General features: G+C 42.2%; 1 protein-coding gene across 4 annotated transcripts in view; it reads left to right on the forward strand.

The window, feature by feature from the left end:
* Positions 1-690: 690 nt before the first annotated feature.
* Positions 691-20,244, forward strand: part of GLS (glutaminase) — an 88,890-nt gene continuing 69,336 nt past the window's right edge. For all 4 annotated transcript variants that reach the window (XM_084816294.1, XM_084816311.1, XM_084816307.1 and 1 more), the window contains exons 1-5: positions 691-1,172; positions 11,633-11,729; positions 12,367-12,488; positions 14,727-14,856; positions 18,983-19,062. In XM_084816294.1, coding sequence (XP_084672420.1) covers positions 820-1,172; positions 11,633-11,729; positions 12,367-12,488; positions 14,727-14,856; positions 18,983-19,062 — 782 coding nt within the window. In that variant the 5' untranslated portion in view covers positions 691-819. The remainder of the gene's footprint in view (positions 1,173-11,632; positions 11,730-12,366; positions 12,489-14,726; positions 14,857-18,982; positions 19,063-20,244) is intronic.

Here is a 20,244-nt window from a genome sequence, read left to right on the forward strand (position 1 = left end):
CCACAAGACAGTCCCCTTCCACTTTTTGCGTCTGATATGTACCAGCCTAACGTGGCTACCCCTCTGGGATTTGCCTCTAAGATGTATGCATTTTGAGGAGCAAGGGGATAATCGGTTTTAGGGCCCACTATAGTGTATGACGATCTGTCAGTTGTTGGAGAAAGTAAAGACTTATTGAGGCAATCCATGACTTCAGGCTCTGACTACAGGCAGCCTTATCCAGGGGCGAGGCTTGGTTAGCCCTGGTTCTTTTCTGCCGAAGTCCCGTTCTCGCTTATCACCGCCTGTCTCTCTCTTCCTCATAAAATGCTCTTTTCTCCCATACTGAAGCGGGCGGTTAGGAGTCCTATTATATATTCATTTACCTCAGGGAAGCCGACCCAAAACTTTAATAGTAATAAAAAGGTGTTGCAAGTTTAGTAAGTTGTAATGGTGCATATACATTTTAATCAAGAAAGTACTCTCGGGGCTGGAAGAGGAGGCAACCCCGAGACTTCTTCAGCTCCCCCGTGCCCCCCTCCGGCTCAGCAGGCCCAGCTCCAAGTGCGCCACATCTTCTAGTCTCCTGGAGGCGGGGGGAGGCAGAGGAGAGTTTAAATTGACGTGCGGGACACACCAATCATCTCCGAAAGCGCCTGACGGTCACGGCAGCCGCCGCCCAATGGGGTGGGTTCTGAGGCGGAGCCCGTTGGGTGTGAGCAAAGCGCGGTCGGCTGGTGGCGGCTGAGGCGCGTTCCTCCTCCTCCTCGGCGGCGGCGGCGGCGGCGGCGGCAAACGAAGGCGAAGAAAGGCGGGCGTGAAGAGGTCGAGCGGCGCAGAATGATGCGGCTCTGGAGTCCCGCGTTGCTGAGGGATCTGCTGCGGCTCAGCCAGACTGGCGGGACGACCGTTGGCGGCGGCGGCGGCGGCTTTGGCTGTTGCCGTCGCCTGGCGCTGGGGCGGCTCCTTCCCGCTTTGCCCCCTGTTGCCGCCTACCGCCCGTCCATACGGGTAATGCCAGGCGGCGGCGGCCGGTCCTTATGTACCCGCTCGGAGGGAAACCTGGAGGAGCCGGGCAAGGGCCCGCCGCCGCCGCCGCAGCAGCAGCAGCAGGCGGCGCCATCCACAGACGCACCCGCCTCGGCCGCCGGCGATAACAGCCACAGCAAAGAGGCAGGCGGCTTGGGGGAAAAGTGAGTGGCGGCGGCGAGGCGGGACGGGACGGGAATCGGGGTCGGGCGGCGGCGGCGGGGAAGGCCACGCGGGGGGAGAGGGGGAAGGGGAAGGGGAAGGATGCTGCGGGCTGGTACGCGCATGCCTGCCTCGGCCTGCTCGCTTCCTCCCTTCCTTCCCTCGCTCGCTGGCATGTGACAGGGCGCCGTCTGGTGTGCCAGGATGGGTCGGCCCCCGGCGTCGGGTCTTCTACCCGCCCAAAAGAGGTGTGGGCTTTCTAGGAAAGGAAAACTGAAGTCGGAGCGGGGTTGCTTCCCCCGCTCGCCACGTGGCTTTATAGCGAGAGGGGGCGGCAGAATCGGGGGTTTCCTAACCCGGCCACCATCCTCCTTTTGGCGTGTAAATTTTCCTCGAAATTGGGATCAGTCGTGCTGTCTGGTCGAATTAACGTTGGTGGGGCATGCCGGGCCCCACCTCTGGACTCGTTGCCGGGGGAAATAATCAAGGAACGATCATCGGAATGTGCCTCTGACCATGTGCTTTTTTCACTACGGCGTAATTCCAGTCAGCCCTTGCACATCTGGTTTCCAGGTCAGAGAGTGTAGGTGGCCTCCCATTACCTTTGAGCCCTTGTACCTTTCATTTTAAAAATTAAACACTTCTACTTTTCGTGTAAGAAATGCTGTATGTTTGGAATACGGTGACGAAGGCTAGTTATGGCTTTAATGGCCACAGTCGTGAGGTGGACTGATAGTGCAGTCCTGGCCATGATTATGCAGAAGTCCTGCTATGTTTGGTGTGGCTTACTCTGTAGTAAGTGTATTTAGGAAGCAGACTAGTTATAGAAGAGTGAGTAACCATCCTCCCTTTTAGGTATATACTTACAGAATAAGAAGATATGCTGTTCTGTTGGGTGTCCTGGACTGGTGAATGTGTAGTAAAGTGAACTCTTCTATGTAGTATAGGCAAATCTCTTCAGATTTGAGCAGGCAGTGATTAGTTGCATCTTACTACCCCCTCCTCTGCAAGGCTTATCATTGTACAGAGTGAGAGAGGATGAATTCAGGAAACTTGCCCCTGAAATGCCACATTGATTGCTGTGTCATCCTTTACCCTTCTTGAATGAGTTTTCTGGGTCCTGCTTGTACCCAACATCAAGAACTGAGCATTGCATATATCACAAGATGAAACATCTATCTTTAACAGTAAAATGTTGCATCTAAATACTGCATGTAGCTTTTGAAGAATCTTCTAGTTCAATCAGTCATTTTTAAGCTGTTGGTCTGTACTGGCAAAAGAGACAAGCAAGCGGGGAGGTATCTTCGAATGAGCTGGGTTATTAGGCTTGGAAGTGCCACAGAAGTGTTCGTTTTTCTCCCTAGGAAAGCACCATGATAAATCACTATTTTTCAGTGAGGATAATATTGCTGCATGCAGAAATATGTATTTACATTATTGGTCTCTTCGTATCAAATGTGATGCAGGTTTACTATCTTTCTTTGAGAAGATAAGGGGAAAAGTGAAACCAGTGACAATTGATGATAGTGAATAATAATTCTATACCGATTGGCTTGTCAAGGTTGTACAGTTTTCTGTTAAATTAAGTAAAATTTAATTTTCAGTGCCAGTTTAGTTCGCTGTATGACTGCTGACACAAGTAGGCATTACTAGAGGTCGCCTTTAAAGCTTCGACCAAGGTAGTTTACAGATGCATCCATGAGAAATATCACCTTCCAGAAAGCAGCTATGTTCTAAGGGCGCAATCCTATGCATGTTTAGACAGAAAAAGTCCTACAACTCCCAGCATGCCCCAGCTATGCTGGCTGGGGCATGCTGGGAGTTGTAGGACTTTTTTCTGTTTAAACATGCATAGGATTGCACCCTAAGTTGCTTTACTGCAGCTAGTGATAGAAATTGGCTAACGTGCATATTAATGTGCTTTGAGACTTTAATGGGATAAGAAATTAATAGGGTAGATAGTGAAAAAGTGAGAGAAAATTTACTTAGATTCCATCTCCCATGTCCAGAAAATATGAACTGGTTCCTGGAGCACATAAGGGTTAAGGAATTACATCTATTGATAGGATGCAAAACCAGATCTCTTGGTGCTTACTCTTAATTTGGTACTGCAGTGCTTGCTCTTAGTCTGTACATTTTACATACATACATACCATTATTGCCTAAAATGAACAAAAGCTGCTTGCTGTAATCTCATACTGGGTAAAATGTTTTCTCTTGGCTGTATAATCTTAAAGTAAAAGAACTCTCTTTTTTTGGCCTTTCTCCTAAAAGTGTAATAAACTCTATTATTGTTCCTTAATATATTATATGGAGCAGAACCTATTAAAGTAGTCTGCTATCTTCAGAAGATGGTACTGTTGAACTTCTTAAACTGTTCAGTTTAATTTGGAAAAGTTCGTGGAAAGTTCAAGTCAAAGCCTTAGACTGAGGCCTTCGCTAAGTTATGATACACAGTTGTAGGAATCTGTCTCCCAGCTTTGGTTTTAAACAGGGGGGATCCTATAGACATTGTTTACTTGGACTTCCAAAAGGTTTTTGACAAAATCCCTCACCAAAGTCTCCTGAGCATATTTAGCAGTCATGGAATAAGAGGTGAGATCTTCCTACGGATCAGTAATTGGTTAAAGAATGGAATGCAGAGAGTAGGAATAAATGGTAAATTCTCCCAATGGAGGGAAGTAAATGGAGGAGTCCCACAGGGATCTGTATTGGACCAGTGCTTTTCTACTTATTCATAAAGGATCTGGAATTAGGAGTGAGTAGTGAAGTGGCCAAGTTTGCTGATGACATCAAATTATTTAGGGTGGGTAAAACAAAAAGGGATTGTGAGGAGCTCCAAAAGGATCTCTCCAAATTGGCAGAATGGGCAACCAAATGGCAGATGCGGTTCAGTGTAAGCAAGGGTAAAGTGATGCACATTGGGGCAAAAAATCCCAATTGCAAGTATAGCCTGCTGGGTTGTGAGCTAGTGCAGACCAACCAAGAAAGAGATCTTGGGGTTGTGGTGGACAGCTCAATGAAAATGTCAACCCAGTGTGTGGCTGCTGTAAAAAAAAGTTTATACCTAAACTCCATGTTAGGTATAATTAAAAAACGAATTGAGAATAAAACTGCCAATATCATACTGCCTTTATTCAAATCTATGGTGCAACCACACTTAGAATACTGTGTACAGTTCTGGTCACCATACCTAAAAAAACAATATTGTAGAGCTGGAGAAAGTGCAGGAACCAGCAACTAAAATGATAAAGAGTCTGGAGCATCTCCCCTATGAGAGAAGGTTACAACAGCTGGGCTTGTTTAGCTTGGAAAAAAGGAGGGTAAGGGAAGACATGATAGAGGGGTAGAAAATTATGCATGGTGTGGAAAAAGTGGATAGGGAGACATTTTTCTTCCTCTGAAAATACTAGAACCCAGGGTCATCCCATGAAGCTGATTGGTGGGAGATTCAGGACAGATAAAAGGAAGGACTTCTTCACACAGTGCATTGTTAAACGATAGATTTCACTGACACAGGATGTAGTGATGGCCATCAATTTGGATGGCTTTAAAAGGGGGTTGGACAAATTCCTGGAGAAAAAGGCTATCAGTGGCTACTAGTCCTGATGGATATGCGCTACCTTCAGAGGCAGTGAGCCTATGTACACCAGTTGCTGGGGAACATGGGCAGTAGGGTGCTCTTGCACTCATGTCCTGCTTGTGGGTTCTTGGTCGACAGCAATGTGGGCCTTGTTGGGCTTTAGTATCTGTGCCTATGTATATTGAGAGTTCTTGTGACCAATAGCTAGATTCAGAGCCAGAAGCAACTCACCTTGCTCTCCTAACATAGCATACCCTACACTTGAAACACTTTGGCAAGAACCTGCCCAACTGTCTCTAGTGATGTAGGTTTTCCGAAAAATTTTGAATTGGAAAATGTTACCATGCAAATTACGTTAAGTTGCATAGGGAAGCTTCCATCAGTTTGCCTTGGACATTTTTCTGATGCGCTAGAGCAGCCTTTCCCCTCACATGTTTTGGACTACAACTCCCAGTATTCCTGACTATTGGCCATGCTGGCTGAAGCTAATGGGAGTTGAAGTCCAGCATATCTGGAGGGCACCAGGTTGGGGAAAGCTGCCCTAGAGTGATCTAATTTAGCATGTTTATTTTACTGGCATTTAGTAAACAACAAAGTTAGAAAATAGTACCACATATTATTTTTTTGTCCCAATAGGCCACAAGTATTTGACCTGAACTATTTGAGGAAAAAATTAAGCACACTTACTTATGATGTAAATGTTATATTATATAGAATTTTTATTAGAATACTTGAATATGTTTAGATGCCAGTTATGACCTTCCCCTTCAAGGAGGCATTTAATTTCTAGTCTGGTGCTCTGATTATTAAACTGGCTTTTAATATTTCTGTACTTTGATATTTTAATTTGTTGTACTGTTTTGGTGGGTTTTTTTAATAAATTATAAACTACCTCGAGGTATCTGCCCATTGGATAGTATATAAATGTAATAAATACATTGTAAAAAATTGAAGAAAAGAACATGAACTTCCTTTACATTGTTTAAATTTAAGGAAAAAACAAAAGTACTGAAAACTGTTCACACTACTAAATGTTAGCAACCCAAGAATTGTGCATGATAAACTAACAATCATTCATCCGTAACATGAAACTGCCAAGCTTGCCTAATATAGTATTTGGAATTGGCATCCAATTATTTTTGCTACTAAATTTATGAAATGGGAAATTTTCTGTGGAAAAATAAAGCACTGGAACATTTTCCACCCCACATCACAGGCTCTTAAACATTTGAGCATGGACGTTCTGCTTCCTCGAGGCAACATATTTCATTGCTGTACATAAATTACAATTAGGAAATAATTCCTATTGATCAACTTAAATTTGATACCCTGCAGTTTTATACCAACATTTCTTGTCAGCAATAGGGTGGAAAGTGCTTCCCCTGACATTTTTGAGATCCTGTTAAGTCTTTTAGAATCCCTCTCCCCACATCTAAAACCTCCTTGCTGTTCTCCCATTTTATTCTCATGTTACTTGGGTATAATGTCTGCTTCCCCATCCAAGTAACTGAGGAAGTATTGAGCTGGCTAGTTAGCATCACTGATGCAATGAATATGAATTTGAGCACACTCCAGGAGAGAGCAGAGGACAGGAAGGCTTGGCGTGCTATGATCCATGGGGTCACGAAGAGTCGGGCATGACTTAACGACTGAACAACAAATTGAGCAGCACAAAACCTGGCACTAATCTTAGTGGAATGCTGCTGGATACTTCTTTGAATATAACGTTCATTCAGTTATTACTGCCCTTTGCATGCAGAACTGTGTAATGGTCTTATGGTGGTTTCTTTGCCACATTTCTCAAGGTTTTTTTTTGTTTAAAAAAAATATGTGGATGTGGAACTAGGTCAAAGTCTTGCTGAGGACTAAGTAGCTGTAGCAACTGCATTGCTTGTCTGTTAAACCTGCTGCTTCATCTAAGATGGAAATTAGGTTGGACTGCCACAGCATTTCCTCACATGGCCTGCAGGTTGCCCACATGTGGCTTAGAATATTTAACCATATTCCAATAAAAACAATTTCCAAGTAAAGATTTAAATTTTCTTTGATACCATTTAAACCACATTAAGCATGCTTTGTTGACTCCCCCCCATAGTCATTTTAAAACGTTGTAGGCCCCTTTTTAGGATAAAAACCCTCCCAAGGCAGCTTCCAAATAAAAATAATTATTAATTACATACAAACATATGTTTATTGCTTTTAGCCATAGGCTATTGCAGAGTGATAAAGGCAGAACCATTCATTGGGATGAGTGCGAATATATTAATTAAAAACAATAACAGTACCATAAAACCATCTAGCCTTGTAAAAACAGTGAAATCCAATAAATAACAGCTAAACACATTCATATATCCAGTAAGCCAATACAGTTTTTTCAGGAGAAAGCAGTGAAAAACGAGTGAGTCGTTACAGCTCTTTTTAAAGGCCTGTAGTGAAGGGACTTGATGTACTCCAATTTACACAGCATTCCACAGACCTGGGGCCACCCCTGTAAATACCCTCTCCCTTGTGCCTGCCAACCTAGGTCTTGCAGGTGGGCATGTAAGTAGGGTTTTAGATGCTGATCTCGAAGTGTGGGCAGATTGATATGGGTGAAGGCGTTTGTTCAGATAGCACGGTTCCAAACCATTTAAGGCTTTAAAAGACAATGGCAGCAGGACAATGGGTCCAGAAATCTGCAGGAAAATACCCTGGAGCAGGGGTAGGCAATCTTTTTGAGCCTGCAGGCACACACATATTTTTTTTCATGCCTGCAGGCATATTTGTCTTGTGGTCATTTGGCCCGCACACATTACTTTTCCGAGTACTGTCTTTCCTAGCCCCCCCACCCTTTGCAGGGATGCTGTCTTTTCTCACCTCCCTTCCTCCTCCTCCAGATTTCTTTTTCCCTCGCTGTCCTCGCATCTGCTTCCTTCTTTCTTTCCCCCACTTCCACTGCCTATCAATATTTTCCTTTCTCCCTGCCACTGCTTCTGCCATCTTCTCTGGATTTCCCTGCCTCCTGATTTCCTCCTTCCACCTGTCCTGCTGCCGCTCACTGTTTCTGCCTCCTCCCCGCTGCCCACTTGCTCACTCAGCCACATACCCACTCAGCTGCTGCTTCTGCTGCCTTTGCCCACCTGCCCACTTGCTCAGCTACTTGCCTGCTGTCTCGCCTGCCGCTTCCTTTGCGAACACCTGCCTGCTGCTCCTAGGGGTGAGGAAGGGGTCTAAGTGGGTGCTGTCAGGGGTCTTGTCAGGTGAATATGGCACCCACAGGCATTATGTTGCTGACCCCTGCCCTAGAGAGTTCAGAAAACCGTCTGGATTAATCAGTCTTCCGGGGCAGACCATCAAATTTAGTCCTCTATCCCTGCCAAAGTTACAGGTAGTTTAAAGATGAAACTTGATTCCCTTAGTCCAGTACAGAAAGACAAATCCAAAATGAGTTCTGTCACATGTGTTTGGGCCAAATATAATTTGAGACAGGCCCCGATTGACACATTGGCCATGAAATCCTGAGTCTTGTGGTCCTCAGTACCACAGTTGATACCACCTTCATCATCTCAGGTTGGGAGATTGTTAGGCATGGGGGGATGGTACAACAACAGATTACCAGTTTTGTCTTGGGTTCCAAACACCAGATACAGACATTCAAAAGTTGTCTTAGTGTTGGACAGTGTACCTGACCAGCGAGATGGAATCCTTATAGACCAAGGCTATCTGCCACTCATCTTGAGTCTGGTGCTCAATCTGGGAGAAGTGTATCCCTTCCCTTTCATCCAGCCAGGTCTTGGTGACACAGGGTAAGTTGGCATGCTCTTCTATAATCAAATCAGAGGTGATACATCCTTTTCCATTAGCTGATGTGGCATTAATTAATAGCACCAGCAGTCTTGAGAGGAATGCAGGTAACCCACCAAGATTACCAAGGCTTGGGGGTGGACATCACAAAGATGTCTCAATTACCTTCCCCTTAACCAATGTCATCAACCATCTCTTGTTGTAATGCCCTCTGCCCTACACTACACATATAGTGCCCCTCTTCCCCCCTCATAAACACACAACAAACTGTACTTAGCCCAAAGACCCCCATCCAAGCCCGAACCCAAGTACTTACTATTCCTCATGAAAATGACTAACCCTTCCCGGTGACTTCTGGTACTAGCAGTAGCAGTTCAGGGAAACTCTGGGGAATAATGTTTTCAAAATACAGTCCTCCTCTGGCTCCTAGATGTTCTGGCTGCTGCTGCGATTACTCCTAGTGCTGTTAGCATTGGTTGGACATAGAGTTGATAGCAGGTTGTCCATTAGCAGGCTAAAGATCTTAATGTCTCAATATGAACTTCTTCAACTTCTCAACATAGGCTTATGACTTCGGCTCAATGCCAGAAGGCTCATGCCTTATTTCAAATGCTTTTAGCAGTTGGAAACACTTCTGAGATATATATACCATGTATATATACCATTTATATACCATGTAAAATTAACATGGCATACTCCTGTTTTCTTATTTTTGTTTACTACACTAAGTCAAATATACTAAACAGGATCTGAATTGGTTCTAGGGCAGTGGGGGAAGTCACCAACTTGTCCATTTTGGAAATGATAAACTGAGGCTCAGAACTTGTTTCAGATTCACTATATGGCCTTGTACCGGGTGTTTGAAGGCCAACGCTATATTTGCTGTACCACAGTGCTGTCATGTGTTCTGCCTTCAAATTAGCTGGTCTATATATTTTTCAGATACAAACTTTGCAAGAATAAACACTCACTTCCACGTAGTAAAGATAACTATGACAATACCATGTCCGCTTTGTATCTTAGCTCTTTTTGGCATATGCTGAATATGTGTTTTTCTCTGTGTTTAATGATGCTAAAACGCTGCTCTTAGGCTGAACAAACATTACATAACATTATTGACCTGGTGAATAGTGGTAGAAAAAGCTTATACTGCAGTTTAAACTGATAAGCTTCATCCAAGAATAGTCCATTTAAAGTATTTTCTGTATGTAAATTGAATGTTTGCCATGTTTGCTTTATCGGTTGATTCAATGTCATAGCTAAATATTGGGCTAGTCCGCTTGATTTAACTGCAGCAGATGTGAAATGATACACAATCTATAAAGTATCTATCACAAAATTGAACTAAAGCATAGTGTTTGGAATTTCGAACAGTAGAGTTGTAATCTTAAAAGTATGCTGTATAGATTTTTTTTTACTGGTACATGCTCTGTGGAACGTAAAGCTTGCAATAAAGCAGATTAATATGTTACACTTGTTTTATAATGTGTCCTATCAATGAGAGAACATTTTTTCTTTGAATTACAAATTCTTACACTATTGAATATTTTATGTCAATTAATAAGGAAACATTGCTGAAATCCATTCTAAAAAAAGTGGAATTGCCTGTAAACATCTATGGTAAATGTTCACAGTCTTTTGCAGAAAGATATTTAAAGCTTTTAAAAATACCTTATTTTTGGAGAAGATATTTAAATCCTTAAAATACATGAAAAGCTCTTTACTGAATTGAAGTATACTGAAAAAAATAAGCATTGTGTTCTCTGAGGGAAAGATCCAATGGTGATCATGAACTAGCAGTGCTTGCACAATGGCAATAGCAGTGGCTAGCGCAAGAGGAAACTTGGCAGCAGTGGCAAAATAAGGGCTATTTTCCTTTAAAACAAGGCACACAGGTGCACACTTGTTTTCAAGCAAAATCACACTCCTGGGAGGCTTCCAGGAGCATGATTTTGCTTGAAAACAGGGTGTGCACTCCCCTCACACCTTGTTTAAAAGAAAATAGCCACCATTTTGCTGCTCCCAAATTTCCTGTTGCAGTAGCAAGCACAGCTGATGTTGCACCAGCATTGGTTTACACTTGACACCGTTGGATCTTTCCCTGAGTCTTTAACTCTGTTCTTCGTGCACTTGGGCAATATCCCTGAAGACTGAGGACGATTTCACACTTTGTTTTTAAGATGTGCAGTTTTATAGTTAAAGATTAAGAGTATGTTATCAGGCTGAGGAGGGGCAGGGACTTTGCATAATATTCGGCTTTATTTTGTAGTTACTTGGCAAGGTACTACTCTAGCAGTACTGGATGCTTTTAGGTTGATGTAAAATGGAAGCGAAAAAGAAACACAGGGATGGGAACCTTTTACCTTTCAGATGTTGGACTCTAACTCCCATTAGCCCCAGTGAGAAGGGCCAGTGATTAGGGATGATGGGAGTTGTGGTCCAACAACATCTGGAAGGCACAGGTTCCCAACTCTGGATGCAATAGAATTTGCTTTTGATGGCAGAAAAGCACTTAAATCCTAGTTTGATATGATGAATTAATACACAGTTGTCAATTTATATCAGGGGTGTTGAACCTCTTTGAGTCTGAGAGTTGAATTCTGTTTTGGAGAAACTCTTTGAGGGCTGCATTCCAGTGGTAGATACGGATGAAGACAAAAGAAGTGGGCTCAAAATACCAGAATATTTTAGCTTAAAGCTGTTACTGCCACAGTATCTAAGCCTTAGGAGAAGCATTTCAGCTTTTCAGAGTTGGGAAAAACTGCATGAAAGCCAGGAAATCACGAAATGATCAGTGGTCAAGAAAGGTTGTGTGGCCATCTGGGGAACCCCAGGTGGGTTGAATTTGACCCCTGGGCTTAAGGTTCTGCACCCCTGATTTACATGTTTATATAAGAACAAATAGAGTTACTGAAATAGTCGTCAAATATGTTTCAGACTGCAGTCCTATATACGCTTACTTTGAAACAAGTCCCATTGAACTTTATGTGACTTAATTGTGAGTAGGCATGTATAAGTTGCACTTTAAGTGTTTCATTGGTGAACTGTTAAGAGCACTTCATTTCTCACATTTTCCCATGTCTTGTTTCTTCTTAGTAAGACAAAGCAAGGTCTCTTGCCTAGTTTGGAGGATTTGCTGTTCTATACTATTGCAGAAGGCCAGGAAAAAATACCAGTTCATAAGTTCATCACGGTAAGCCTTCTTTTTTTGGAATAAACTACACTTAATATCATAGCTGAATGATTTTCTTTTGGTACTTTTGAAAAGGAATGAATTTAATAAACTTTCTAATTATCAGCTGATGGGACGATTATTGAAGATGAACATTCTAGATGTTTTAAGTCAATCTAGATGGCTGTAATTAATATAATGGGGCAGTCTGGATGACATGACAGCCCACCGTGGGTTATTTAACCCATGGTGAGGCTGTGGTGTGTGTGGCTTTCATTTTGAATATGCAACCCCCACTTGGAGGTTGTTGTGTCTTGTGAATCCAGCGAGCATGGGTTCCTTTGCTTAACTTAAGCTTACTGGGTTTGCACAACATGCAGGTGTTGCATATGCAACCTGCTGCCCAGGGGTGCAGCGGCCCATCCAAACCTGGTCATTCTGTTTGTTTATGATGTAAAGCTGAGGGTACATTGGTGTACGTCTTTTAAACATAGTGATAAAAAGGCACTGAAAAACATAGCCGCTCTGTAAATGAATCTGTGAGCTGTCTACTGCAGTGTGTTAGAATTTAAGACCAGATGGTCCTCAGAACTAGTTGCATGTTATTGGAATCAATGTTCGGAAGAAGAAATATTTGTGTTGCCTTTTTATTTTACAGGCTCTAAAATCAACAGGTTTACGTACATCTGATCCAAGACTGAAAGAATGCATGGATATGCTAAGATTGACGCTTCAGACAACATCAGATGGTGTCATGCTAGATAAAGATCTCTTTAAAAAGTAAACATCTCTTTACTGTTCTGAAACAATGTCTTAAAATTTTCCACATCATCCAGTTTATTGATATGGAGTAATTTTGCTGGCAGTATAGTGGACAAGAGAGCATGTTTATGTACATTCATTGAAGAATGAATAGATTTTTAAAATATTTGTAGCACAGTCCTGCCTAGCGTTATATTAGATTACTGTTGGAGTCCAACTAGATGTGATGTTAATTGCTTGATTGCCATTAAGGTATCAAGTTTTTAAAATTTAAATAGTAGCTGCTGGAGTGGAGGACTGATCAGGAATGGGACTTCTGAGGTGGCTTAACCTTCTCTCCCCAATCAAAAATTGCTGGTCTTCCTGGAAGGGAAGTGTAATTCTGTATTCATAGTTATGAATATTTAGAATCTTAGACACTTAATTGGCCTATAATGGAGAGGCACTGTTCTGCCTAGTTACTACTAGCTCTTCTGGAAAGTCCTGGGCATGTACTTCTTCCAATAATTTTGCTTAGGGTCTTTACGTGTATATACAGAGCCAAACTGAAACCCCTCAGTTTCACAATTGCTTCCTTAAGCAGTCATAAAAGACATGTCTATGAAAGACATATGGGCTGCATGTCCATAGGCTTGGGATTTTGCTATTGAATTGCAAGCACACTTGCCTTAATTATTATTGCAACCAATTGATAGGCATGGTTTCTCAGGAAATAGTAAGCTGGGAACTAGGTTTTATGAGTCCTGTTTTCTGGTGATTTAAAACATAATTTTTCAGTCATGTTCGAGGATATTTACAGTAAGTTTCTCTGTGTAAGAGAAAGTATTCACTGTGCAGACCTTATATTGAATAGCTTCTCTTCAGACTCTTAGGATGCATTCGGATGTCACTTTAAGCCATGGTGGCTTAATAAGCTACTCATAGTAGCTTATTTTTTAAATTATCCACGATGCCCTGCTATATAAGTGGGCTAATAAGCAATTTTGAGTAGCTTATTAAGCTTCTGTGTGTAATCTGAGTCATTCCCCCTGTCCCGCTGCAGTCCTCCTGCCTGAGGAGTGGTGCTGTTTCACCTGTTGACAAAGGAGCAAAAATCCTGGGTGCACCAAAAGGGCCTTTCCTAGTCAGGAGACACCTGCTGCACTATCAAAACCCTGTGTGATTACTCAAAAAGGAGTAAAAATCCCATGTGCACCAGAGAAGGGGTGGTGGCTATAAAACCTTGGGGGTTTGCAGGATCGGGACCAAACCTTTTACAGAGCTGTAGTGCTCTTTTGTTCATTTGCTAAAGCGCTGTAGCGCTTTCTCTCAAAATCAGAATTGTGCATTTCTCCCCATAGATATTACTGGCATAGAGGCTTTTACGTGTTCCCAATACTGCATTTGCAAAAATACACAAATGTGTAAAAGTGCAAAGGAAAAATAAAGAGGAATAGAAGTAACTGCAGAATAGGGGGAAATGGGGGAATAGGAGAAAAACATTCTCACTTTTTGCCCTACGCCAGCGAACTGTCAGGCAGTTTCAATTACACAGAAAACTCCTGGAAAAACCAGAGTAACGACAGCAGTCTGAACTGCTCTTGCCGCGCAATTCTGTAGGCGAGCAAAAAACCCATGGTACTCGACAGACGGCACAATAACCCATGGTGGGTTAAATAACTCCTATTGTAGATAGTGGGTTATCAGAGGGTTATTTTGGCCATTATTAATCATGGATTTAAAAACTCCCAACAGGCTTACTTTAACCCATTGTGGGTTAGCATGTCATCCGAACCCAGACTTTGAGTGTCTGATGTTAACAAAGTCCTTGTGGTAGTCTTTTTATCAAATCTTGTATAATATAATGCTTTGCCATTTCTTAATACACTTTAATGTGGTGGTGAGTTCTTAATTGTTAACAGGCAAGTAGTTACTCCTTTGCTATTTTTCATCATGTCTGGTAATTAAACTTGGGGAGCATTATGCGCATTAGAACTCATTCAGAGTTCTGGCTTGTTACAATATCACAGAAACATAACCTTGGCACGTCTCCAGGCATTTTAACTTGGTATTTGAACAGAAGAAAAGGCAAAGTTAAGTGTAGTGTATATAACAGCACTACAGATAAAACTTAATTGTCTAAAATGATCAAATCAGTACTTAATATTTAAATTTTAGAACCCACTTTTAATATCTCTAGAGTGATAGGCAGTATATTGAGAGATAACGCACATACTTTGCATTTTCAGTCATGTAACTTTTTTCTTTCTTTCACAGATGCGTTCAAAGCAATATTGTCTTACTTACTCAGGCTTTCAGGCGAAAGTTTGTCATTCCAGATTTTATGTCATTTGCCTCTCACATTGATGAGTTGTATGAAAATGCTAAAAAACAATCTGGAGGACAGGTAAGTGTTTTAATGAAAGAATTGTTACGTTTTGTATATTTGCGTAGCATAAGAACCGCACTTTAATAACTGAAGAATTGTTTTCTTTTGCATTGAAATGTTGGTCCCTTCTTTACATTTTCATGGGAATGACTCAGGCCACTGCCTGGGTGCAGAAAGCATAAGAGCTTCCCTGGATGAGACTTGTGACAGAAGAGGAAGTTTTCAACCTTATTAACAAATTGAAAGTGAATAAATAATCAGGCCCAGATGGTATCTGTCTTAGAGATCTTAAAGAACTCAAATATGAAATTGCTGATCTTATAACAAAAATATGCAACATGTCCCACAGATCAGCCTCTGTATGAGAGGACTGGAAAATGGACAATATAATGCCAGTTTTTTAAAAGGGATCCAGGGGGGATCCAGGAAGTTACAGGCCAGTTAGCTTAATGTCTGTTCTGGGTAAATCTGTTGGAAGTATTATTAAAGATAAAATTAGCAAGCATATAAATGGACATGCCCTGCTGAATAATAATTAATATGGCTTCCGCAAAGGTAAGTCCTGTCCCACTAAGCTTTTAGAGTTCTTTGAGAGTGTAAGTAAACATGTGGATTGATGTGGTAGACATTGCTTCCTTGGACTTCCAAAAGGCTTTTAACAAAGTACCTCACCAAAAATTCCTGAGCATATTTAGAACTTATGAAATAAGAGAGGTCCTCTTATGGATCAGTAACTGGTTAAAGAACAGAGAGTAGGACTAAAGGGTAAAATCTCCCAGTGGAGGGATGCAAATAGAGGGGTCACACAGGGATCTGTATTGGACCAGTGCTTTTCAACTTACTATTTATTTATTAATTAGATTTATTAGCCACTCATCTGGCCAGCTACCTGGCTACCCTAGGTGGCGCACAATACTAATAACATGAAATACAACAAATTAACATAATCAACTGAACAAAACAACATAACAAAACAACACTACTCCAAAAAAAACCTGACCCACCCCAAATGGGTTAATGGTTGAACAGCCAGGTTTTTAAAGCCTGGTGGAAGCTTATTAAAGGGGGGGCATGACGGAGGTCACTAGGGAGGGAATTCCACAGAATGGAGGCCACCACAGAAAAGGCCCTCTCCCTAGTCCTCACCAGCCTAGCTGTCCTGGCTGATGGGACAGACAGAAGGCCTGCCTAGCCTGATCTCTTTGAGTGACGTCCCTGGTGTTGTTGGAGACGCTCCTTAAGATAGACTGGGCTGGAACCATACAGGGTTTTAAAGGGCAATGCCAACACCTTGAATTGGGCCTGGAAAACAACTGGTAACCAGTTCAACTCCTTCAGCACTGGAGTGATGTTACCTCACCGATGGCTGCCTTAGTCAGGTGGGACGCTGCGTTCTGCACCAGCTGCAACTTCCAAACCGTCTTCAAGGGTAACCCCGCATAGAGCACATTACAGTAGTCTAGGTGAGAGGAGACCAGGGCATGAACTACTTATCTGGAATTAGGAGTGAACAATGAAGTGGCCAAGTTTGCTGATGACACCAAATTATTTAGGGTTGTTAAAATAAAAGCAAGGAGCTCCGAAAGGATCTTTCCAAAGTGGGAGAATAGGCATCCAAATGGCAAATGTGGTTATGTAAGTGAGTGTAAAGTGATGCATATTGGGGGGAAAAACCAAACTTCAAGTATAAGCTGATGGGATCTGTGCTAGCAGTGACTGATCAAGAAAGAGATCTTGGGGTTGTTGTGGACAGTTCGATGAAAATGTCAACCCAGTGTGCAGCTGCTGTGAAAATGGCAAATTCCATGTTAGGCATAATTAGAAAAGGAATTGAGAATAAAACTGCCAATATCATACTGCCCTTATACAAATCTATGGTGTGGCCACACATGCTATAACTGTGTACCATTCTGGTCACCACACCTTAAAAAAGACATTGTAGAGCTGGAAAAAGTGCAGAAAAGGGCAACTAAAATAGTGAAGGAGCTAGTGCATCTCCCCTATGAAGGAAGGTTACAATAGCTGGGCTTGTTTAGTTTGGAGAAAAGGCACATAAGGGGGGACATGATAGAGGTATACAAAATTATGCATGACATGGAGAAAGTGGATAGGGAGACATTTTTCTCCCTCTCTCATAATACTAGAACCTGGGGTCATCCCATGAAGCTGATTGGTGGGTGATTCTGAACAGAGAAAAAGAATTACGTCTTCACACAGCACATACTTAATCTGTGGAATTTGCTACCACAAGACGTAGTGATTGCCACCAATTTGGATGGTTTTAAAATAGGGTTAAAAAGATTCCTGGAGGAGAAGGCTATCAGTGGCTACTAGTCCTGGTGGTTATATGCTACCTCCAGTATCAGAGGCAGTATGCCTGTGTACACCAGTTGCTAGGAAACATGGGCGGGAGGTGCTGTTGCACAGAAGGCCTTCTGTAAGTTTCTTGTAGGCAGCTGGTTGGCTGCTGTGTGAGCAGAATGCTGGACTAGATGGACCCTTGTTCTGATCCAGCATGGCCCTTCTTATGTTCTTAGACTGAAGGCCTATCTGTTCCTGCATCGTGTTCCCACAGTGACCAATTGGATGTCTATGCAAAGCCCACAAGCAGGACACAGGTGGGATAGCACCCTTGAGCTCATGTTAGCCAGCAACTGGTGCTGATAGGCATACTGCCTCTGATATGAGAGGTAATTTCCATAGGTTCAGCAGTGTCCTGTTCTTCCTGTTACTTTTCCGTGGAATATATACATGGAACATATACATTACACACATGCAGTCAGCACAGGGCTTTTAGGGAATGGTAGCTCTGTGCATACTGTCCATAGCAGCCCTGTTACTTTACTACACATGATTTGTGCTCCAGATCCAAGTAACTTTTACTGGGTGGACAGGGTGAGGCTGGAGGGGGTCGGGGGAGGTTTGCACAGATTTGGGAAGGGACTGTGGCTCAGTGGTTGAGCACCTGCTTGATGTGCAGCAGGTCCCAGGTTCAATCTGCGGCATCTCCAGGTAGTGCTGGTAAAATTCCTGCCTGAAACTCTGGAGTGCCGCTGCCAGACAGAGTTGACAGTATTGAGCTGGATGGACCAGTGGTCTGACTTGGCAGCTTCCTGTGTTCCCTGACAGGCTTGCCTTTGTGCACAAATTTTTACAAAACCGTTACGTTTTTATCCTAGCCGTTATCCAAGGTGCTCAGGGCAGTGTACGTAGAAGAGGGGGCGGGAGGATAGGACTCTGTTGAACCTGTAAATTCCAATACATGTGGATCTAAAGTCATGATTCAAAATATTTCAAATCCTGTTCAAATTAAAGCACAAGAGGGAAAAACTGGTACAGCAGAATACTCACTGTTTTTAAGTAAAAACCAAACAAGGTTCTGAGCCAGCAGATTTTAATTGGGGTTGTAACTAGAGGCAAAGTGCTTTAGGCTTCTAAATTCAAGCCAGAGCTTTTTCTTCCTCAAGATCTCACTCCCCTCCCCGCCCAAAAATACCTCTGGATTTTTCCTCTCTTTCATGTTTGAATTAGAGGTGCAGTCTTCTTTCCTCTTCAAATTAGATTGTTAAAAATCATTGAAATACCTGCCTGTTTTGAAGATCTTAATTTCAGAACTTTAGGATGAGAAATAAAATGTTCCTGTTCATCAGTATTGTATTAAACATTATAAATATTTGTGGTAGTCTTTTCGTTTCATTAAACCACTGTAGTTATTTGATAAGGTTGTGAATATTTTGAAATTAAAGCACAAGAGGAAAAAATTGGTGCAGCAGAGTACTTAATACAGTTTGTCATGGGGTCCAGGCCAACAGTATCTACAAGCAGGGTTTTTTGGAGGGGGGGGGGCATGTAACAATGGATGGATTTTCCCTTTTTTGGGGGCCCATGGTAAACCTATTCCTACAACTAGTCATTCCCCCAAAAAGGTTGTGTGATTGATCCCCTAATACATTAGGGATTGAAGAGCCCTCATTTTCTATGATGGTAACATATTTACTGTAAACCTGTAGTTTGGGAGGTTTTAGATTTGACTTTTGTGTTATTTATCTCTCTAACATTTTTAAATGGTTGTATTTTTCCTGTAAGTCATTTCTAGCCTGGCAGTATAATCTTAAACTGACATTATTGATTTTGTTTTGGTTAGGTTGCTGACTATATTCCACAACTGGCTAAGTTCAGTCCTGACTTGTGGGCAGTGTCAGTTTGCACAGTCGATGGGCAGAGGTATTGTACTGTATCTTAAATATCTGAACTGTTCAAATAATGTCAGCTATACTGATAGAAGTAGAAAGCTAACTTTGAGGAACCAAATTTGCTACAAAACAGTTTTGTAAAATACATGCTGTGTGTCCTTATGGTGCTAGCTGGCAGGCTTGCTTTTTTATTATGTTCTGTTTAGTGCAGCCCCACATTAAATAGAGATTTAGGATGACATTTCCTTGGATGAATTTTGTTGTGAGAGTATTGTTATCCGTTCCTCACTTCTCCAAATAATGCTATTATTGGGAATTTTGGTTCTGTGTTTTTTTGAGTTGCAGAATTTTGATTTCATATGCTGAGTGTTCTGTTCAAAATAGCTAATATATACGATAGAAGTTGTGTTATTCACCACATATACTAATGACAAACTCCATCTCATTGCCAATCCTTACGTAGCCAAAACAGCACCATACACACAAGAGGGAGGGATCAGCAGGCTTAGGGGAACCCTAGGGTTTGTGGGATAAATGTGGTCTGGTAAATATAGGAGATCCCATAGGGGCCTTGAGTCTCCTTCCCCCAGCAGGGGAAATCACAAAACAGCCCAGTGAGGACTAAGCATTGTCAGTGGCTGCAGAATGGTGAGTGTCTGTTGGAATGGGAGAAGGAAAACTGGAGGGGAAATTGAATGGAGCATTCTTGAAAAGGGCATGGCTGGCTGGCTGGCTGACTGGAATCCCGAACAGGAGCACTACACACTCGAGTATTTTGGTATCATTGTTAATATGATAAATCATGACACATCACTAGATAAAACTCCTTTCCTCAGGACTAGAAATGGGTTATTGCAAATAGTGTTGCCTCTGTTAGGATAATGTAATTTTAAAATTGTGGAAAGGTGAAAGGATTTGTTTATTTTTTTTGTACATGTGGCTCATGAGTTACCACTGGGCTGTGGACAGGTGGAACAGGGAGATGTAAGAAATGAGAGGTTATTGTGGCTACTTATTCTGGTCTTAGAGGCTCTACGCACCAGTGCCTTGTCTCGCAGTTCTGAGCACGCAGCATATATTTTTAAAGATACATTGCTAGCTGCCATAGCCATCTGGCATACATAGGGTATAAATAAAACCTTGGACGTTCTCTTAACCAAACTGCTTATATCTAGTAGCAGATAGCCATCCCTAATTCTCGTCAAAGCTAAAG

Source organism: Heloderma suspectum, chromosome 1 (assembly GCF_057233095.1).
Source record: "Heloderma suspectum isolate Gila_16-S chromosome 1, 16-S_ref, whole genome shotgun sequence".
In the NCBI taxonomy this organism is placed as follows: domain Eukaryota; kingdom Metazoa; phylum Chordata; class Lepidosauria; order Squamata; family Helodermatidae; genus Heloderma; species Heloderma suspectum.